The following is a 23433-nucleotide window of genomic DNA, read 5'->3' as shown; positions in this document are numbered from 1 at the left end:
TGACGGGGAACAGGGAGGTTAGGGTTTGGAAAAAAAAAAAAGGCATGCAGCGAACGAAAGAGACGACCAGAGAGTCGGAAAAAGGTAAATCTTTTGTTTCGGGCAAGCTCGGGCGACCAAACAACGATACGACGTTTTGTCGAGATCGTGGTCGATAGGTCGAGCTTCGTGACGGATGTTCTAATGTCCCTATCGTCTACTAGTTACCAAACCACACGGTCAAACGAGGGCGCTGTTTTGGGAATGATTTTTTTCTGGTTTTTCGTGTTCAGGTGGAATGTTTGCCCGCTACAGTTAAAAGGTATAAAAATACATATCACATCTTTCTTCCTCGTTTGTTTCGTCTCTCTCTCCCGCTGTTTGAGTGTGTGTGTATATGTTGGTTCGTGTGTATTTTTTCGTCATTGTTTCAATATTCCCTGTCCGACAAGTTCGAGTGGTTTGCTGATTTTGTTTGTTAGTGGTATCTCTTTCTCTCTTTTGTTCGTCGGTAGATGAGTTGAGGTTGGTAACACTGCCAATTGTTAATGAGTTCTTTGGAAGCTGAATGACGTATGATGAGTCGGGGCTTCCAAGGAATCCATTGGTCATCGACGGTCTGTCACCTGCGTATTAGTTAGTGACTTGGGTGTACATGAGCAATGCGTACGTTTCTTTTTTTTGAGGGGGTTAGGGGCGGCCTATCTCGTCTCTTAATCCTAGGCGTGTCTTGTCCGAGTAGTTTTCAGTACGTGTTCGAAAGAATGTCTGGATTGAGCGTTCGCTACGAGGGGCAAGTCGATGCACCTCCACTTTAACACTCTTACTATCGAATACTACACGATATTACATCAAAAATCAATAAATTTAACACGTAAAAAACGGAAATGCATATTCATATCCATGTATAAAAAATAACATTCACGTTGAGGTTTGATTTACACTTACAAGAGCGCTCTGAGGGGTGTCTTTTCGATGTCTGCGTGTTCGTATCTGTGTGTGTATTTGTGTCACTTTGTAATTCCGATTCGTAATTTTCTCATTTTTTTATATCGCGTTTCTAAAACAAACAACTACATAAAGACAAGATTTCGGCGATTTAAGTCATTGTGTGTGTGCAACGATCCATTGTTTTGCTTCGCTTCCTTTTCCTTTTCTTCTATTTAAAAAAAAATGTAAAACAGAGAGACTAGAAGTAATTGTTTGAGACACGACGATCACGTTCTGGCATTTCCTAACAGTTGGTTGTCCACCTAAAGGGTTGATATTTAGTTTTCGGCAAAAGAATTTCGCTATACACAAAAATATTGTTGACAGTTCGCTTCATCAAAGTCAGCCATTTGCCAAAATCAAACAACAATGGCTGGCGTCAATTCAGCGAACGCTGCTAGAAATCGTTGTCCCAGTTTTTGAAGAACTGCTTGCTTCTATGTGAATGTGTGTGTGATGTGTGATTACGTTATAACTTTGCTGTGAGATAGTCAAGTCTTTTTTTTAAATGAGCTACTTTGATTCGTGTGATGTCTCTTCTTTCGTTCCTAGTTTCCGCTACTTGCCGCGAGAGGTCACTCTAAGCGTTTCCGCGAAAGCTACATCTCCATCACCATCGGTTTACCTTATCATACAATCCTCTCTCTCTCTCGTTTGAAAAAGTACTAGCTCGAGATTAGCTCCTAAATTTTATACGCACGCAATCTCGCTCTCAATCTCTCTTTCTCTTGCGATCATCCTACTCCCACTGTTCGTCAGCGGTATCATCTCTTCATCTCCTCCGAGACGCTGCCACGGCGATCATCTGCTGCAGCATCGGTTCGGGACTGCACGCCTTCGGTTCGCACTTCATCTGCCCATCACCGCCGCATCTATTCGTTGCGAAAGAAAAAAGAAAAAAAAAATCAAACTCTTGTCCCGTTTTTACCCCCAAAAATCGAATACTCACGTGCACCGCATGCAAGGACCGCTCGCCGACGCAACCATCTCACCGACGTTGTACGCCTTACCCTGAATTTGGCAGCCACGCTTCGTCACTCCGCCCTTGTACGCGTGCGACAGGAAGTGCGGTGGCAGCGTAGTCGTGGTCGTAGTCGTACTGGTCGTCACATTGAGCACGGTCGCCATCGACACGGGACATTCGTAGCGTGGACAGCAGAAGCCGGAAATTGGCTCCTCGTGGCAACCGCTGATCGGTGGCGGACAGGACTGCTGCAGACAGATGATGTCACTTCGGAAACAGAAGCAGAAATCGCACGGATCGTCACGTGGAATCTGTTGAGCGGAGACGTACAGTTTACCACCGTATCGGCAAGTTCCCGGTCCGAACGCAGCCGGATCTTCCTCGTCCGTGTAGTCGTCCTCGTAGGACGACGGTGGATAATGCGGTGGCATGTGACCGTAACCAGTATCGTAATGGTGACCAGGAGGTCCATACGATGGTCCGGGAGTTTCGCTTTGATCTGGCTTCTTGGTGGTGGTTGGCTGGAGATAGCTATCTTCGGCAGCTGGAGCGACCGGTTTCTGACTCTCCTGTTCCTCCTTATCATCAAACACTGGTTTAGCCTGTTGCTGCAGATCTTCCTCATCTTCCACCGGAACTGCTGGTTTCGAGTCTTCATCAAACACTGGCTTAACCTGTTGCTGCAGATCTTCCTCGTCTTCGACAGCTGCTGGTTTCGTTTCTTCTTCGATCTCGGGTTTGGCACTTTGAACATCTTCATCGGCAGCTTCCACTGGTTTCGCCGGCTCCTCTTCAATCGACTCCTTTTCGCTATCCAATGCCGGAATGTCTGCTGCGATAGTAGTTTCCTTTGCCGGTTCTTCAGGTGCAATGGTTGTTCGTTCCTGCTCTTGTTCATGTTCGTCAGCTTTAACTGGCGCAGCTGTTGTGGGGGCTTCTTGCTCCACAATTGCCTCGGTTGGTGCAGCGGTGACTTCCACCTTGGCTGTCGTTGGCGCTGGCACTTCCTCTTCGCTCGGACTCTGCACTTCATCTTGACTGACTTGTGGTGCTTCTGACTCGTCCTTCTCTTCGGCAACTGGAGCTTCCGTCGCTTCCTGTTCATCTTGAGCAGCGAGAGCAGGGGCAATAGTTGTAGCCGATTCAGCCAGTTCTGGTTTCTGATCTTCTTCCGCTTCTTCATCGTGCGCAATCGAAGCAGGTACTGGCGAAGCAACTACCTCTTCGTCCTCAATCGGTTGCACTGCTGGCGCCTGCTGGATATCTTCATCCTCAAGAGGTTGGACCGGAGTTTGCTGAATTTCTTCCTCGGGCGCAGCCTGTTCAACAACTGATGGCTTACCAGTATCATCACCCAAACTTGGAGCAACAGTTGTGGCTGGTAGCTCTTCCTCGGCCTTGGTAGGTTCTTCTTCAATAGTATCATCAACAGCCACGGCTGGAGCTTCGGTTTGTTCAACGGCTGGCTTCTCGTCCTCAGCGGCAACTGGAGTTTGTTCCTGTTCTATCTCTACTGGTTTCTCTTCTTCTACCTCATCGGAAGCGGCCGTTGGCTTAGGTTCATCTTCAGCGGCTGCTGGTGCTTCAGTTACCTCCACTTCAACGGGTTTAACCTGATCGTCAGCTTCCGGCGTTGGTTTGATCTCTTCCGCAACCGTGCCAAGAGTGGTAGCTTCAACTGGTTTCTCTTCATCATCGGCGGCACCTGCAACCACTGGTTCCTCTTCAGCATCCTGCGATGGAGCCAAAGTAGCTGGAATTTCTTCCTTATCTTCCAATGGTTTCTCTACTTCTTCAGTTGCTGGTTCGATTTTCTCGTCCAAGGCTGGGGCGGATGTTGCTGGAGTTTCAGCTTCATCTTCGACAATCTCTGGTTTATGTTCATCACTAATCGGAGCGGAAGCGGTTGTTGGTGTAGCTTCTTCACTTTCGTCAGCGATCTCGACGGGTTCGACGGCTGGTTTCTCTTCCTCATCAGCTTCAACGGGTTCCACAGACGGTTTCTCTTCTTCATCAGCTGTCACAGCTGGAACTGGTTCCGCTTCCTTCACTGGAATTTCAGTTGGTTTCTCAGTTTCATCAGCTTCCACTGGTACGATGGCCGGTTTCACCGATTCCTGAGTTTCATCCGATTCAGGTGCCTTTTCAACGTCAGCTGCTGGTGTCTCAGTTGGTTGTTCTTCTATTGGTGCAACTGTCGGAGCTGGTATCTCTGCTTGATCTGATTCAACCGGTACAGGTGTCTCGGCAGCTGGTTTGTCTTCTTCGACTGGGGCTTCCGTCGCAATAGTTTCTTCCTCCTCATCTTCATGAGCATCCGATTCCGGAATTTCCGCACCAACATGTTCCTCAGCTTCTTCTGGTTCAACTGGTTCAGCAGCTGGTTGTTCCTCTTCTGTCACTTGATCAATCTTAATTGGAGTTTCCGTTGGCTTAGGCTCAGCAGCATCAGCCTCCGGTTTCACTTCTTCTTCCTCGATCGGTTCTTGAACCTTTTCGTCAGCAGCGGCAACAGTAGCAGCCGTAGTTGCGGGCTCTTCAGACTCTTTGATGGCAGCATCCGTAGCTGGTGCTGGTTTCTCTTCTTCGACTTCATCAGCCGCTGGAGCTGGTTTTTCTTCCTCGGAGACAGCAGTTTCATCTTCTGCAGGTTTCGGTGCATCAGTGGAGATGGGTTGGATTTCTACTTCATCAGCTGGAGCCACTGGTTTCTCTTCTTCCGGTTTCTGAGTATCGTCCGATTCTGGTACTTCATCCTTAGCAGGAGCGGCAGTAGTTGCTGTAATTTCTTCTTCGGCGACTTCAATCGGTTTCTGATCGTCAACTGGTTCTTCTGTATCCTTCATTGGAATGGCCGTCGTTGCCAGTTTTTCTTCCTCATCAGCTTCGGCTGGTTTCTGTTCCTCAACTAGTTCGGGTTCCGGAATCTTCTCTTCATCAGCCGAGACGGTTGGTTTCTGTTCCTCTTCCGTTTCTTCTTGTGGTTTTTGACTATCATCGGCCGTTGGTTCTGGTTTAGCTGCATCTTCCAATGGAGCGGTGGTCGTTGCCGGTAACTCATCTTCCGCTGCTGGTTTCTGTTCTTCCTCAGAAGAGATTGCTGGTGTAGTGGCTTCGTCACTTTCAGCAGCCGGTTTCGCCTCTTCTTCTGCTTCAACAGCTGGTTTTTCGTCGCTCACAATCACTGGTTTCTCCTCCTCCTCTGGTTCAATCGGTTTCTCATCGCTCGTAACAGTAGGTTCAACTTCAACAGGTTTTTCCTCTTCTTCCTCCTCAACCGGTTTACCATCACTAGCCACCACTGGCTCTTCTTCCTCAACTGGTTTCTTTTCTTGTTCATCCTCAACTGGCGTTTCACTTATCACTTCTTGTTCAACTGGTTTCATTTCTTCTTCAATCGGTTTCTGATCGCTCACCGCTACCGGTGCTGCCTCAGTCGGTTTCAACTCCTCTTCATCCTTCACAGTCTGTCTTTCTTCGCTCACCGTTGTAGACTCGACTTCAACCGGTTTCACCACCTCGTCTTGTTCGACAGGCTTTTCAGCGCTCATCGTTGTTGGCTCGGCTTCAATTGGTTTCTCCTCTTCGGCTGGCTTTTCATCGCTAACAATTGCAGGTATCTGTTCTGTTGTGTCCTTATCTACCGGCGTGACATCGCTTACAATTGCAGGCGTCTCCGGTTCCACAGGTTCAGCCGGTTTCTCCTCTTCCTGGTCATGTTCCTCAGATGTTGGTGCCGGTACTTCATGCACATCAGCTTCAATCTCTTCGTCGCTTCCTTCCTCTTCTGCACCGACGTCATGGCTCACCGGTATGTGTTCCTGGTCTTCTTCGGAGCTAACATTCTCGTCATCAACTTGAACCTGTACTTCGGGATGCTGTTCTTCTACTTCCGCTTGTTCTACCTCATCAGCAGCAGGAGTAGGTGCCACCTCAACCTTAACAGTTGTAGCCGGGACTTCCTCGTGTTCCTTGATTTGATCGTCCGCTTCAAGTGGCATCTGTGGATGTATTTCTTCAACTGGCATTTCCGGTTGGGCATCTTGACTAACTGGTGCACTTGTGGTCGGTTGACTTTCTTCAGCCGGTTTCTCCTCCTCGTCATGTTCCGGTGCAAGGACAGTCTGTGTCGTAGCCGGTAGCTCTTCAGCAGGTTTCTCTTCCTCTTCAACCGTTGGTACAGCTGGTATGTCCGCTTCAACCTTCTCCTGCTCTGCCTGGTCGGCTTCAGTTTCAATCTTAGCAGTTGTAGCCTCAGCAGGTTTCGGTGCCTCAGGTGTTTCTTCAGCTTCCTCCTCATCAACGTGGCCAGCTACATGATCGTCAACGACGGTTGGAATCTGAATAGGAGATTCAGCCTCATCTTCCTCTGGGAAGTGAATGCTATCATCATGCTCAATCGGTTGCTCTGGTTGTTGTTCTTCGTCCTCGGATGGAACAGGTTCGTGTTGTTCGGGTTCTCCCTGTGGCAAATGAATACCATCGTCGTGTGGTGCAGCCGTGGAAATTTCTTCTTCTTCAGTGACTCTTACGGTCGTCGCCGCAGGAGCTTCTGGTAGATCTTGTTCTACTGGAGCTTGAACTTCCGGTTCCTGTTCCTTTTCGACTGGAGCAATTTCATCCGAAACTACCGGTGCGGCTGTAGTTGCTGGAACATCTTCAACTTGTTCCGGTTTGACTTCTTCAATTGGACTAACTTCATCGGCAGCAGCTGGTTGCGCAGTTGTAGCTGGAGCTTCTTCGGCGTGACTCTCAACTGGAACATCTGCAGCCGCTGGAGCGATTGGTTTTTCAGCCTTGGCAGTTGTCGCTGCAATCTCTTCTACTTCGTCTTTTTGGATCGCTGGAGTAGTGGTTACTTCAATCGCCGGTTCTTGTGCTTTCTCTGTAGCCGGTACAATTGGTTCGTCGTGTTCCGCTTGTAAGGCAGCTTGAGTATCATCTTGTTCGGGTTCGGCCGCTGCCGCGATTGTTGTCGATTCTTGGGCAGGTTCAGCAATCGCATGAGCAGTCGTAACCTCAGCCGCTGGTTGTTCTTCCTCCTCTTCAGTTGGTGCGGCAGCCACGATCACTTCTTCTTCCGGTTTCTTCTCTACTTCATCGGCAACAATGGAATTCGTCTGTTCTTCGACAGCAGGAGCAGCCGTGGGAGCGAGAGCTGGTTGGTCTGCTTCCTTTTCGCTTTCAACTGGTTCAACGGGCAGGGCGGGTTGCGACTCAGCCGGGGTCTCTTCATCAGCTGCCGGTGCGGATGTTGTGGCCTTTTCAGTTTCAATTGGTTCAACAGGCAGGGCGGGTTCTTCCTCAGCAGGAGCCTCTTCCTCAGCTACAGGAGCAGATGTAGTCACCTTTTCGCTTTCAACTGGTTCAATAGGCAGGGCAGGTTGTTCAACTGGAGCCACTTCATCGGATACAGGTGCGGATGTGGTCATTTGTTCGCCTACAACTGGTTCAACAGGCAGGGCAGGTTCCTCTTCAACAGGAGCCACTTCATCAGCAGTAGGGGCGGAAGTAGTCATCTTTTCACTCTCAACAGGTTCAATGGGCAGAGCAGGTTGCTCTTCAGCCGGAGCCACTTCATCTGCAACAGGTGCGGATGTGGTGGCATGTTCAATTTCAACTGGTTCAGCAGGCAGGGCAGGTTGTTCCTCAGCAGCAGGGGACACTTCATCAGCCGTTGGTACGGATGTGGCGATCGGTTCGCTTTCAACTGGTTCAACAGGTAGGGCTGGAGCCACTTCATCGGCAGCAGGTGCGGACGTTGTCACCTTTTCTTGCTCTTGCTCGGTATCAGCAACCTTAGTCGGGGTGGTGGCTTCGGGTTCTTCAGCAATGACCATTGGACGAGCAGTGAAGTGCGGCGCTTGAGTTTCATCGGAATCCTCATCGCTATCGGAGGACGAGTCGCTTTCAACAGGTTTGTCTTGCTCTGTGTTGGCTGGAGTTGTTACTGCCGGTCGCCGGGTAGTGACCGTTGCTTGATCTTCAATCTGGTTAGACTCTTCATCCTCATCGCTATCATCAGAGATCGAGTCACTTTCGGATTGCTCGTCTTCTTCCTTTGATTCTTCAGTTTCGTCGGCACTCGAAGACGACGATGATGACGAGGAGCTTTCCGTGGACGAGCTTTCCGTTGGTTCGGGTTGTTTGGCTTCTTCAACGGATGGTCGCGAATCTTCATCGCTGTCCGATTCGGAGGTACTATCATCCGGTTCGACAGCATTGCACTTGTATGTTGGGCAGCATTCGCCAGGAACGGCTGGCACTGGAGCGCAGTCCTTAGCAGGGGCGGCAGCACAACGTACCATCTCACACTGAACGACACTGTTTGAGCACGTGCACGAGGTCTGGCACTTGCTACTGGCAGGAATGATAGCATTATTCTTGTAAGTCTGTCCATCTACCAAACAGTCTCCTTCGCCAGGAATGGCTTCTGGGAACATCTGCTCCTGAATAGTTTCCTCAGCCGGTTTGACAATCGGTTCGTCTTGTTTCTTATCATCTTCCAACGGGATAATCGTGTTCATTTCGACAGGTTCATCCAGATCAGGTTGAATCTTGTCTTCCTTAGTTGGAGCGGCAGCGGTGGAGGTCATCGCTTCATCCAGGATGTGCGAGTCGGCTTCCAGTGGGTAAGTAGTTTGTACTTCTTCCGCTGGCATTTCCGGGATACTGGCTGCGGTCGGAGCTTCACTTGGTGGTACTGGAGGAAGTTCGGTGACAATGACTGCTGGAGGGAGCTCAACAAAGTCCTGCTCTTCGGGCACATTATCTTCTGATTTGTGGGCTGGCTCTTTGGTGTAGGTAGTCGATTCGATGGTCTTGATTGTGGTAGCTGAGGTTTCTGGTTGATCGGATTCGATTGGAGATTCCGGTTGGTCGGACTCGATAGGAGCCTCATCGGCAGTAGCTGCGTGAATAGTGGCTTCTTCTAGCGCGATACGAGCGGTGGTAGTTTCGGAGTCGTGGTATGGTGGCAGATAGGTACGGCTCTCGGTGGTTTGAGCGATATCCTCATCACTGGCTGTGAATGCGAACGGAGTGGTGGTCGCTGCGGGTACATCGCTTTCGACTTCCTTCGGGGAAACCGTGGTTAACGCAGCGATTTCTTCTTCAGCAGCGACTGTTGGGGCTGCTAGATCCTTTTCTGGCTCAGCTGGCCGTCCAGTTGTAGCTGGTTCCTCATGACTGACGATTGGTTCTTCAATCTCGGCTTGGGGCTCTGTTTCTGGTTTAGCATCAGCTGCAGGTGCAGGGAAAGCTGTTGTGGCTTGAGGTTCAGCTTCCTTTTCATCATCCGCGACAATCGCTGGTTCAGCTGGTGATTCTGGTTCCTTTTCATCCTGAGCTGTCGCCAGTGTGGTAGCTTCTTTCTCATCGACATGAATTGGTTGACTAGTGGTGGCGATCGGTTTGTCATCGAATGTTGGAGCGGCTGGGGCTTCTACTTCCTCCTCACCTTCCTCATCTTCTACGACGTCGTGATGGATTGGTTCTGCTACAAAGTCTTCCTCTTCGCTTTCCGTATTATCATCGACCATGGTGCCTTCATGTGGGACTTGGTGCTGCTGAACATCTTCCTCATCTTCAACTGGTTTGCTCTCATCACTGCTGACGGCCGGGCCTCGAGCCGTGGTGGCAATCTCTTCCACCAACTGTTCGTCCGATTCTGGTCGCAGCGTAGTGGCATCCATTCCACCGTCGCACATGTACGTATCCGGGCAGCACTGTTCCGGTGCTGGCGGTACTGCCGTGCAGTTCTTGCCTTCATTCTCCAGTGGAGTACCGCACTCCTGAACGGCACACACGATATCTCCGCGCATACAGTAGCAATGCTCGCAGGGTTTATCGGTCATGATCATGGCACCATCCGCGTACACTTCCGCATTGTGGATACAATCCGTCGAGATGGTCGGAGACATCGTGGTCGTCAGGATGAAGCCAGGCGTCGGGCGCACCGTAGTGGTCGTTTCGTCTTCCAGCTGCAGTGGAGTGGAATCTCGTTCGTGATCTGGAAAAAGAGTTTGGAAATATTGATTAAATCATTTCTTCGGTGCTCGATTATCCGAAAAAGTTTTACCGCAATCGTATCGCACTGGACAGCAGACGCCCTTGTTGTAGATCGGCTGGCATCCATCAATGTGTAACGTACACTCCTGCATCACACAAGTGGTCATGTTACGAATGCAGTAGCACAGTTCGCAAGGCTTGTGGGGATTTGATGGCACCTGAAAAAGGTTTTTTTTTCGTAAAAATAAGGATTGTTGATCAAGCTTCTTCTCTTACTTGAGCTCCTTCCGGATAGAATCTGTTTTCGATCGAGCAGCCGTACTGATCAGGGGCACCGACAGCCGTAGATGGGGTTCCGGCAGCATCCGGGCTTCCTGCCGTCTGATGGTCCACCAGCTGAACTTCAACCTCGGGACAGGTGATTACCGGGCAGCACTGATCCTCTCGCTTCTCGATCGTACAATCCTGACCGATGGCTTTCGTAAACGGACATACCCGCAGGTAGCACATTAGCATACGATCGTGGCAGGTACAGTTTAGGCAGGGCTCGTTCGTCATGATACGATCACCCTCGCTGTAGTGATTGTAGTTGTAGTAACAGCCCGTCGATTCGCCATAATTCTCTAGGTCAGTCTGATCGCTCTCGTACATGGGTGCTGCGGGAAAAATGTGGTGAATTAGTACTTGTACTCGATTTTCAGAAACTTGTATACGAGTTGACATTGTGTGCAAGATTTGTACGGAACAGTAAGGTGTACTGCTAAAAGTTGACGTCGGAACACAATTCACTTTAAAACATGCATCGCGATATATTTCCCAAAAAAACAACCAAAAACGTCAAGCAAATGTATCGCATTAAACAGCTTATTCAGATAATGTTTCTCACCCCGACAGATAGTAAATCATATTCCATCATCCCCAAGTCAAGTGCCCCTCTCGTACCCGGTTTAAGACAATATCCTTTCCTACCGTCGCGTTGGTTGTATCTCACAGACAAGTAGCCGTTCATCCGAATATCCTGATCGCATACGAGTGCAGCTCCATAATAGAATCATATCTGCTTTACTGACACGAGCTCTGACAGCTTCGTTCCCTGATGGTAATATATCGAGAGTAGGAGCCGGTGCTGTGCTCGTTTCTGTTACTGGCAACCTTTTACGACCTTTCCCGACCAGAGGAGGCAGCTCATCCCGAGATGGAAGAAATGGGACAAAGCAAAATTCGGCAAATGGCAAAATTATGAATCATTTCTGTCATATCTTGTTAGCGTTGTCCTTTCCGTGCATGCGTGTGTATGTGTTGCTTTTGCCGCAGAGCGTCTGGCCTGGCCACCAGCGAAATGCACACAGATGTTAAGTTAATTATCGAGATAAATCATCCCTTTTTGCGCTAGTTTCGAGCCTTTCGGCCGTCCGACAGGGACGGCTGGGAAAGTTCTACATAACAGGAATGAAAAGGGTGGACACATCGGTGTCAAATTCGCGAAATACTATTAGCAAACTGTATTGTGATGTATTGAGTAGGAAACTTGTAAGGTGGTAATGTACGATAGAAAAGGTAAGATGTTATTATCGTAGCACTGTGACAAAATGTTTGTGCTATTTAGAAACAACAAACTGTTTCTATTTTTCTCGAAAAGCACTCTGACTGCGAGACAATCAAAAACTTATAATTAAGCAAAGCTTTACATTGAGACCACTCATTCCACTTTTGAACCACTCGTAGGCAGAGTTAAAAATATTCAAATTCATTGAATGAAAATTGATCAAATTCAGCCGCATTCATTTTCAATATTCAGTGACGCAGCTGAAAATGTCAAACGAATAAACCGCCCATTCATCCATGCAGATTTTCATTCGTCTCCGATTATTACACGAAGCGGCCGTGCAGCAACGAATCAAACGTATCAAAGTATGTCCTGGCACAATGTAAGCGATGATGATTGTTGTTTCATATACTTTTCCGGCATTTGAAAACATTTTCCTATATAATTAGTGAAATGAATATATTGTACGATATTCAACTGAATGAATAACATGTATATTTGAATGAATATTTTTTCTATTCACCGCGAGTCGCATCAGCTTCATTTTCAGCCATCAAAAAAGAGCTTCGATTATTTTTAACTCTGCTCGTAGGTATCTGTTCGAATTTTATAGAGCCTGTGTGGATTACGCGGTGAGAAGTACTAGCACACGGTGTTAAAAGAATATGATAGAATGTATGCCATCACTAACAAAAATTTCAAATATTAGGCAAATCAATTTGACATCATGCAGAAAAGGTGCAAGAAGTCTTCAAACGCTGTGGAAATCATTACGTGATTTTGTAAACTGCATTTGCATTCGCAATCCCAAAATTATTCTGCAGCACTCAAAAACTCATCAAATGAGACAAGCAAATCACTTGAGTTTAAATATTAGAATGTGTAAAAAATATGCAAGCGATTCGCTATCATTTCTTCTTATAAGCGTTCATATAAAAAGCCGTCCCTCAAAACTGATGGGCAAAATAATGGTAGAACCGGTTGATTTAATTGAGTCATACCCAGTGAGCAAATTTTCTGGCAGAGACCGCTCTGCTAGATTTCTGTAAATCTTGGTTTGGCAGCCCTGTCAGCTTTCTGCGCGTATCCTGTCGGGTTAGTTGAGCTAGGGCGAACTCGGTTTCGCTCGCGTTTTCTGGCAAATTTTGACAGGAACCGCGTAAAACCCTGGGATAACTCGGACATAAACTGTGCAAAGATCCTGACAATTCCTACCTGGTAGAATTTAGCACGAATCGAGCAAAACATCTGACAAAGATGTGGCAGGAAGCGTGCAGAGATCTTGGCCGTACATTTCTGGCTGGATTCTGGATAAAAGTGAGCGGCATCGGTTGGTTTAACCGCTTCTGTCAGAAACGGTTGTTGCATTTGAGCGAATTCGTTGCCAGAATTCTCGCACAAATCGCGAAAAATGCTCGCAGAAACTCTGCCAGCATCAATTTCGCTTTGCTCAACTTTTGCTAACTTTCTGCTTGCCACGCTGACCGGGTACTACTGCCAACAATGGCAGACAAATTCGCCCTACCCTTCTTTTGTTTGAATTTCGCCATGTTCACATTTTAGATGTTAAAGATTACCGCTCAGACCCAGTTAATCTCATTCCGGAACCGGTTCGGATTTCTGAATGGAGTCAGTATGGACTCCAAATCAAATGCAACAACCGATTCCGAATCAATCGGTTTCAGAATCGGTTGTTGCTTTTGATTTGGAATCCATACTGACTCCATTCAGGATTCCGAATCAAATTCCGAATGGTTTGACCGGGGACGTGCCACGTGCCTGGCAAAATTTCTCCAGTTGAATAAAAGTCCGACAAAATTTCTGGGGGTCTGGTTGGCACAACTCTGCCAGCCTACCGCCCGATCGGAAATAATCGGACAGCCAGCAAAAATCCGTCAGGTTTCCGGCAGCTGTCAAAATTATCAAAATGGTGCTGCAAGAACCCGGTCAAACCATTCGGAATTTGATTCGGAATCCTGAATGGAGCCAGTATGGATTCCAAATCAAATGCAACAACCGATTCTGAGTCGGAATCGGTTGTTGCATTTGATTTGAAATCCATAATGACTCCCCTCTAAGAACGGTTGGTTTCAAAATCGTCCAATGACGGACGTTCGTTGGACCAATTTGGACAACGTCCAAATAACCGTTCAACGAACGTCCATCGTTGGACCCGTGTTGAACGATTTTGAAACAAATTTTTGGACGTCTCAGTGGGTCCATTCAGAAATCATAACCGGTTCCGGAATGAGTTTAACTGGGGATCAGCTATACTCCTGCCCGTTATGGCAGACAGATTCGCCTTACCGGTTCTCTTTTGCTTATCATTGTTTAATTTTCGCCATATTTAAATTTTTAATATCGAACTGCCAAGAAAAACAGTTTTGGCAGATGAACAAAATAAGAAGAAAAAAAATTGTTTTAGACACGGTAAGTAATATGAAGTTCATGAACCAAATTACAAAAGGTAGGTTTTTATTATAAATATACCTACATTTTTTAATGAGAAAAACCCGCAAGGAAAACCCGAAGCGGTACAAAACCGGTCCTGCCGGTGCATTCCTGACAGAAATCCAACAGAATAAACTGTTAATAACCGTTAGGCGAAAAATTCTGCCAGAAACGGTTGCTGCATTTGAGCCGGCAGGCTGGTAGAGTTCTGCCAGCCAGACCCCCAGAAATTCTGCCAGACTTTTTATTTCGCTGCCGGCTATTTCAGGGGAACTCTGCTACCCACTGAGACGTCCAAAAAATTGTTTCAAAATCGTTCAACACGGGTCCAACGATGGACGTTCGTTGAACGGTTATTTGGACTTTGTCCAAATTGGTCCAACGAACGTCCTTCATTGGACGATTTTGAAACCAACCGTTCTTAGAGGGTACCCTCTAAGAACGGTTGGTTTCAAAATCGTCCAATGAAGGACGTTCGTTGGACCAATTTGGACAACGTCCAAATAACCGTTCAATGAACGTCCATCGTTGGACCCGTGTTGAACGATTTTGAAACAATTTTTTGGACGTCTCAGTGGGTAGCCACGTCCGAGCAGGCAATACCCGCTCAGAAAAAAAATCGCAGCCGGCCGAAATCCGTCAGAATTCTAACAGCTGTCAAATTTTTCAAAATTGTGCTGCCAGAATTCGACTATACTCCTGTCTGCAAATTCGCCGCACCGGTTTACTTGTTTTTTTTGTGTTTGAATTTCGTTATGTTTATATTTTAGGTTTCAAACATCCCTCTAAGAACGGTTGGTTTCAAAATCGTCCAATGAAGGACGTTCGTTGGACCAATTTGGACAACGTCCAAATAACCGTTCAACGAACGTCCATCGTTGGACCCGTGTTGAACGATTTTGAAACAATTTTTTGGACGTCTCAGTGGGATGGCTGCTTTCATTAATTGTAAAAATAAAGTGAAAATGGTGTTGAAAAAACAAAAAGAAAATTGTTTCAAAATATTATTTAGAACATAGTTATAAGATAGGTATATTTTTTCATTTTCTATTAAATAGTGCCGAGGACGTGGCGCCACATTCATTTGGCTCTGTACAGACGAGAGAAATTTATCCTTCCGAAGATCATCTCTACAAGCAATGGACGATAAAGATTAATGAAGAAAAAGCTGCTTTTATTATCAATGTATTTAAAATTAATAATTAAACAGAAAAAAACGAGAACGAACCGAATCGGTACAAACCCAATCCTACCGGTGCGTGCCTGGCAGAAAACCGGTAATAACCGTAAGTCGAAAAATTCTGCCAGAAACAGTTGTTGCATTTGAGTCGGCAGGCTGGCAGAGTTCTGCCAGCCAGACCTCTAGAAATTATGCCAGACTTTATTTCGCGGCCGGCTACTTGGGGGGAATTGTGCCAGCTACGTCCGGGCGGGCGCAATGGCAGACAAATTCGACCCATCTATTCACCTTTCTCCGCTCGGAGGTGCCTGGCAGATTTCCCCCCAGATAGCCGGCAGCGAAATAAAATTTCTGGCAGAATTTCAGACGCACCGGCAGGACCGGTTCTGTACCGCTTCGGGCTTTTCTTGTATTTTCTCTCTATTTTTTTTTATTTTAGATACACTTATAATAAAAAAAATGTATTCTGTATTTGGAGACATGAAATTCACATTACTTTCCGTGTTTCAAAACAAAATATTTGTTTCTCCTTGTATTTTTCATCTGCCAAGACTGTTCTTCTTTAAAGTTTGTTGCAAATGTGGCGAAAATTAAACAAAGACGAACAAAGGAGAACTAGTCAGGCGAATCTGTAATTGGCAGGAGTATAGCTGAATTCTGACAGCGCCATTTTGATAATTTTGACAGCTGCCGGAATACTGTTGGATTTCTGCTGCCTGCCCGATTTTCTTCCAAGCTATATCTTGTTTGAATTTTGCAAAGTTTCCCATCTGAGACGTCCAAAAAATTGTTTCAAAATCGTTCAACACGGGTCCAACGATGGACGTTTGTTGAACGGTTATTTGGACGTTCTCGAAATTGGTCCAACGAACGTCCTTCATTGGACGATTTTGAAACCAACCGTTCTTAGAGGGTCACTAAAAGTTTATCGGTAGTTATGGGTGGGCCGTGTTTTGTCCCAAAACCATAGTGTTGACATAGAATCGTAAAATACTGAAAACACAGATTTCAGACCAAATCCTACTCGAAAATGAATGTCGGTGTAGGCTGTGCCCAAAATCAATAAAAATCGGTAGTTTTCGGTAGGAATAATAAAATATCGATAGTTTTCCCCTGGTCGTCTGTGAATCAGTAGGGAAGCATAAAATCGGTCGGACTACCGATAAATCGGTAGGTCTGGCCAAAAGAGATTATAACTACTAGAGGTCGCATGTCGCTGCTAACCCTGAAAATTTATCATCTCGCTCTCACATATGCTAGGCCCATTAGTTTGATACCTATTGCCCAGGGTATACGCATGTCAAAATAATGGGAGACAACATGCTCTAGAGCGAGATCCCATGTTTCAGTCCGTGAATACATGGAGACAGTAGCGCTTTGCTCTCTCTAGTAGTTATAATCTCTTTTGTCTGGCCACAGTTTAAAAATGAGGCTGCCAGAATTTTGCTATATTCCTACCAGTAGAATCGCCGGGTCAATTCACCTTTATTTTCCTTCATTTAAATTTCGCCCTATTTACATTTAGATATTGATGGGCATTTTGAAAAATAAAATCTATTTTGCAATATGGATATTTTTAATTCGAAAAAACGAGAACTTTTTACCGGATTGGAAGGAATTCTGCCAGATTCGAGCGGGATCTAGCAATAAGCCTTTCTATTCCCGTTAACAAAGAAACGGTGCGAAATTATTTCGCGAGGAAAACAAAACATTTTGCACTGCAAAAACCGGTTGAGGTTAGGTATTTCGTGAGGCAAACAAACCAAAATCCTTTGGCGATACATTGCATCTGTGGTTGTAAATCAGCTGTCAGGAATCTTGATACTCCCCAGTAAACACCATTCAGAAAGCGATTCGGAATCGGTTGTGTCATGTGCTAACAACAGATATATTTTGCAAATGTCTTAACATTTCATCAAAAAAATATCTTCATTTGTCTTCAACGACCAGAATTCTGGATAATCCATTCAAAATTTCGAACCGGTTCACGAAAACGTTTACAGTGACATGTTTCCAGTAAGTTTAACCTGAAAATGAGCAAGAATTGTGGCTGGCTTCGATCGAACTTCCGGCTCAAATGACAAGCAATCTGGACTCGGAATCAATTGTGCCATTTGAACCAAAAATCTGGCGGAAACCAGCCAGAATTTCGAATTTTCGGATGAATTTTTCTGGGACAACCTAACTAAACCCAGGCGGAATGCTCTGGCTGCCTTCAACTAGAATTCCGATTCAAATGACAATCAACTATAACTCAGAATCGGTTTTTTGGAATTCTGCCGGAATTCCGATTCATTTTCTGAATGGCTTAACTGGGTAATTTCAGCTGAAATTCTTTCTGGTTTCCACCGAGTTCGACTCGGAATCACTTGATTCATTTGAGCCAGAGTTATTGCGGAAGCTAGCCAGGATTTCGAATGGATTAGACAACCGGTTGATTCAGAATCACGAACCCCATGTTAAACCCATTCCGGAACCGGTTCGGAATTTCTAATGAAGTTAGTACGAACCGGCAATTTGAGAGATTTCAAAAGTATCTGTACAATACTCGTGAAACAGAGAACCATAAAATGAGATGGAGTTCTGAATAGAAAGATATATTGATGGGCACACACGGAAGTTGAGTAAGAACCAGTTCAAACGTTTGTAGGGAATCTATAAAAACTCGTTATGAAAGTTGGGATAAGTTGGTGTGGCGGCGCTAGTGTTTATCGTATATTAATTCAAATGTTTACACACGTTTTTTAAATATTTTTGTTCGATCATGGATGTCTGTTCTCTGTGGCTGAGGTCTACCGATGTATTGCATAAAAGAATTTTATTCTTCATTTATTTGCCCAACTTAGCTACTTCGATAGTAAACGGTAATACTAGTTGTCGGTTTTGCTTGCCATCAAAATAAGCTAGGATAGTTTTTGGTACTTGCATAGTTTTCATGTCTTAAATGGTTAAGTACCATTTATAAATCTTAGTCTCATTTCTAAGTTATTTGGAGCCATTCCCATTTTATATAATTTTTTGTTTACTTTTATGTAAGATCAGTGTCAATTTTATTAGTTTTTTAGGTAAACTGAAGCGGAATAATTAGTTTCCACTTTAACGGAACGATCCCGTTGGAATCTCATTTGCCACATCGCTGTTTTGAGATTCCTGATTGTTTCTTTTTCAGATGGAAGGTAAACTCGAACTTACCAGCTCGCACTGAGAGAGCTCATGAATTATAGATAGCAATCATTTCGTGTCGTTCGTATTCCCTACTCCGCTTCTATGCCGTAGGGCTCCTTCCTCCTACCAGATTATAGGGGGAGATTTTTATCTGATTACATTGAAACCTGTCCGACTGTGGTGAGTGTGATGCGGTCGTGTTTACTCTCCAAGATGAGAACAAGAAATTGGCTGTCGTAATTAGAGGGCCTTTTAATGCCAATTTGTTTCGCCTCTCCCTCGAGAAATTAAAGTTATGACACATTTACGTACCTAAACCCCTTTCCATTCCCCCACCCCCCATCGACAGCGTCGGTTCGACGACGTTAGCCAGACAGTTCGTTTCTGAAAGCGATCCTTGATGAATATTCAGTCAGAACATTCCCGGTGAAACCATCGGCGCTAAATCTAGGGTCTGTTGTTTATTTACGTTGCCTGCGATTGGCGCGAGGAAATTAGGTTTTATCCTGAGCAAATACCGCGCGCCCCAACCTCCACCACAGAAAGTATCCCTAGACGATACCGATACCGGAACCGTCTCCAAGACACAGACAGTACACAGAGGGACAGCAAGCAAATCTTAATTGCATCTCGTCGCCGCATACCAAATCCCCCTTTCCATCCCTACTTTCCCATTTATTTTCTAACCCTCGGTTGACAATCCGTCGCCGTCGTCTTGCGAGAGTATGCCCCTTGGCGTGACATTGATTTTAATTTTTGCTCTACGCCAGCGAGGGGGAGGTGACGCGAGCCACCGGTAAGTAAAGTGTGTATAATTTATGGATGTCCCCTCTGTACGGCAAAGTTCTACGAAACAACAACCTGCTGCCTCGTCGGTCTGCGTGCTGCAGATCGTCTTCGTCGTCGTCGTCGACGGTGCCGCCGTCCGTCTGCAACAGCAGCAGCGGTGCAAAACGAAATATGATGCCCGGTCCGAGAACGGGTGGGAAGGGGATCGGAGACGTGGATGAAACTATAACGGTAGTGAACTTGGCAATGAGCTAGGTCGACCGGAGGATGAGGTGCAACGGATGAGAACATAGGTACACCAAACAAAACACGGGGCGTAGAAGAAGAAGATTGGACCCAAACGGTTCAATGGAGCAGGCACCTTGCTTTGTTTTCGGTTCGGAATGGATTCCACGGTGTTGTAGTGGGTGGTGTGTGAGAAATCTCAATTTCTGGAAGTTTTGGATTCTTCTGCTGTTTTTTTTTAGGTTATGTTAGCAGCACCAAATCACGGAAGAAACTAGCTGGTTGCTTCCGTGGAAAAGGGTGAACTTGCGGAACCGAGGAAGGCAAACACCCGAACACTTGCATAATGATTTAACGTGATGCTATAATTTGGAGACGAACAAAGGCAGATCGGTTCCATCGTGATTAGACAAGAGTAGAATGTGGTGGTAGCAGTTGATGGGGGAAGATGTTTCCATTGATAAAGTTTTACGATGTTTTGCGCTGTTTTGGGGCGGTGAGCTGCATAAGAAGTTACGTAGAATGGAATTGCAATCGAGCTCGTAAATATATATGACAACGTATCTGCATGGAATCGCGGTGTTCGCGGATGCTAGACTTGAATAGCAAAGACGTACAAAATTATTCTTTTGAAGTTCATTATTTCTAACCTTTCCGTATAGATGCTACGATATAGAGCTTCGGCAGAAGTCTAGCTGGTGAGATTATCAACGTTAATTACTGTCGTCTATACTGGATGGAATGACTCAAATTTTTACCCAATTCGGTAGAAAATAGTTTCACCAATCTTGTATTTTATTTATGTGAAATGTTGTTTGGAAATAAAGTTATGAAACACTCTCAAAACCATTGTACTAACGAAGCACAGCTGTCGGAAATAAACGTGAACTTAATTCACTAGAGTCGAAACCATCGATTATTCACAGGTGTCTTTGAAGGTATTGTTTTTTTTTGCACAATCCGAAAAATATGGCTTACTACAATAGCACTAAAAATAATAATTCTTTCCACTGGAGAGATAGAAAATTGATTTCCTCGACAAACCTTTAGAACTTTTTTTGTGCATGTGTTCCAGTTCGTATTCCGGCTCCAGTGAAACAACCGATTCTAGTTAGAATCGGTTGTGTCATTGGAGCCCGTGGACGTGGTTATTTGGACGTCGTCCAACGTCAAACCATTCGAAATTTGATTCGGAATCCTGAATGGAGTCAGTATGGATTCCAAATCATATGCAACAACCGATTCTGAGCCGGAATCGGTTGTTGCATTTGATTTGGATTCAGAAATCCGAACCGGTTTCGGAATGAGTTTAACTGGGGTTGGTTCAACGAAAGTCCTTCATTGGACGATTTTGAAACCAACCGCTCTCAGAAAGCGGGAGATTAATATTTCTAGAGAAAATTTTCAATAGGACGTAAGTAACATTGAGAGCCTCTCTTTGTTTACTTTCTCTTTCGTTTATTACAACTTCATTACAACACTTTGCACTAATTTTCCAGTACACATCGAAAGCAGACGGTTTTTACTAGAATATTACGCAACGAGTAGAGTAGTGAATGTTGAAATGGCCGAGTAATGAACAGAAGAGAAAGACCCCAAAGAGAATCTCTCATTGTTACTTACGTCCTATTCTAAATTTTCTCTAGATTTTTTCTATCCGCGCATCTATATGCATACCGTCGTCTCTGGTTTGCTTTATTTTTACCCAGTTAAGCTCAGCCGGAAATGAACCGGAGTTCTGGCTAGTTCCACTTCGTTTTCCGGCTCCAAAGACACAATCGATTCCAGTTAGAATCGGTTGTGTCACTGGAGCCGGAATACGAATTTGAATCAGCCAGAATTCCAGTTCATTTCCGGCTGAACTTAACTGGGTAGTCCCAGTATTGAATCAATCCAAAAACCGGTTCGGAATTTTGGTTGGATTTCGCCGCCTTTCTGGCTCAAAACACAACGGTTGTCTTATGAGCCCGATTTCCTGCTAATGCCAGCCAAAATTCCGGCTCGATTAACTGAGAGAAAATGTTCTGAATCGTGTATCAATTTCCGAATTATTTAACCGGGAACGTGTAGTACTGGAAAGGTCCGACTTTTTGTGGTAAATATTCATAATAAAGTGAAAGAAGTAGTTCTATTAGTGTTTAGTGAATAATTGTGCAATATAAAGGTCGTTTATTTTGGATGTAGTGTAGGTGTCTGTATTTCCTTTGCGTGCTTCAGTTATTCGACTATTGTAAATTAACCTCGAAAATTTTCGACCCCACGAAAACGTAAGTCAACCGCTCGCGTACTGTTCTGCTTTGGTAGCAGAATTCGTTCATATTTTAACGTTGGAATTTCGACTTAAATATTTGCAAAAAGAACCATTCTTATTTCCCTCTACATGTAAGTATCGGTAGTAGACTATAAACAAATTTGGTGCACCAATTTTACAAGTTTTTGCCACCGCATTTAAATTGTAATCAGAAAATATCCATTGTGAAAATTTTACCGACATCGGTGAGCCACCCTAATCTCAGCGCGATCAAGTGAATGACAGCTAGTGCCCATCTCCAACCCGTCCAAAATTTGAGCAAGAATTCCGACTCAAATGAAGCAACCGATGCCGAGTTGGAATCGGTCGATATTTGTGCTGGAATTTCGACAGAAACTTGCTAGAATTCCCCCTCAAAATACGACTGATTTGACTGGCTAAAACAAAACATCGCATTTTAATTCGGATTGCATCAAGATTAGTGAGCAAATCGCGCAGCCTGCTTTTGTATTTGTTTCCATCACTTTTTTCTGCACGTACTGCAGTTCGGCGTGGTTTCGTTTCGCGACTGAGTGTTGTCGTTTTCGTTCTCAACTATGGGAAATTGTGCGTTAAATCCGGCTCCAAATTGAACGGATAGTTTGAAAGAACATTAGCTCGGTCCGTCGTGTGTGGAAAAATGAGTGTTTTTGGTTTGCAGTAGCAAAGAATGTGTTTTCTGCGCTAGTTTCGAGTCTGCGACGAGCAGCAAAAAAGATGATAAGTGCGGAATAATTATTGAATTGTGTGGTGATTTATTCACAATTTGCCGCAAGTGGGGAGAAATAATCCGACACACAGTTGTATACGTGAGTTTTTTGTTGTTCCTGCCGGAAATTAATATCAATCGGCAATATATCGAAGATGCTTATCGCCATACTTAGTTTGTGTGCAAGATCAGCGAAAAAGAAGATGGCGTGGCCTTTTGAGTGCTGCCATAATGCGCGGAGTGATTTTTTTTTTGTAAAATTTATGAAAGCAGAGTAAGTGATAATAGTTTTGTAAGTGTATAGAAATGTTACGGCTTTCGGTTGGTTCGGGAGCCGTTTTGTAAATCGACAACAAAGTTGTGTTGTCAAGTTTAGTCTTCGGTGAAACCGGAGAAAAAAAGTGTGGCTTTCGACACGCTTGCACAGTGGGTAAAAGGTGCGGTTTTTTCACCCAAAGTAATAAAAGTGAATTTAATCCAAAAGCAGAGTAAGTGATAAGGGACCATTCATAAATTACGTAACGCTTTTAGGGGGGGGAGGGGGTACGACAAGTTGTGACAAGTTGTGACATAGGGGGGAGGGGGTGTTAACTAGATCGTTACGTAACATGTTTTCATCGAAGAAAAAAAAAATTTTCTTGGAATTTGTTACGTAACAGGGGAGGGGGGGATGGAAAAATTTGTGACAATTTGTTACATAGGGGGAGGGGGGGGTCAATTTTGGGCAATTTTTGCGTTACGTAATTTATGAATGGTCCCTAAGGGTAAGGTGAAGAACCCTGCAGTTTTTTGTGCATGTGGAATGAAATGAGGATGCCAGTCTTCGAAGCTACTACACGCCAAAACATGGAATTCTGATCGCAGTATAAGGTAAGCCAATTTTTTCTAAACTTTACTGGAATGAGTTAATTTTCGTGAAGTCTTCCAGAGGTCGAGGCAATCTCATGTTGCTTATTCATGATTAATCAACTCAGCCAGCAAATATATTTATTATTTAGCAATATTTATTCCTTCATTTAAATCAATTATGATTTTTTGGGTCATGTAAACTGTATGCAGGCACGATTTTCGTGAAAATTGTTACTGGTCAGTTCCGACCCCAGCGCGAATCCCGTTCAGTTGTCCCGGATTCGGC

The 23433-nt window shown here is 45.1% G+C and overlaps 1 protein-coding gene across 7 annotated transcripts in view; it reads right to left on the bottom strand.

The window, feature by feature from the left end:
- Positions 1 to 1613: 1613 nt before the first annotated feature.
- LOC131690554 (titin homolog) overlaps positions 1614 to 23433 on the bottom strand; it is a 163426-nt gene continuing 141606 nt past the window's right edge. For all 7 annotated transcript variants that reach the window (XM_058976460.1, XM_058976476.1, XM_058976433.1 and 4 more), the window contains 4 exons: positions 10220 to 10599; positions 10014 to 10161; positions 1919 to 9944; positions 1614 to 1841 (listed from right to left, as the gene is read on the bottom strand). In XM_058976460.1, coding sequence (XP_058832443.1) covers positions 1742 to 1841; positions 1919 to 9944; positions 10014 to 10161; positions 10220 to 10599 — 8654 coding nt within the window. In that variant the 3' untranslated portion in view covers positions 1614 to 1741. The remainder of the gene's footprint in view (positions 1842 to 1918; positions 9945 to 10013; positions 10162 to 10219; positions 10600 to 23433) is intronic.

This window comes from Topomyia yanbarensis, chromosome 1 (genome assembly GCF_030247195.1).
Source record: "Topomyia yanbarensis strain Yona2022 chromosome 1, ASM3024719v1, whole genome shotgun sequence".
Lineage (NCBI taxonomy): Eukaryota > Metazoa > Arthropoda > Insecta > Diptera > Culicidae > Topomyia > Topomyia yanbarensis.
This window is presented reverse-complemented; position numbering and strand designations above follow the sequence as displayed.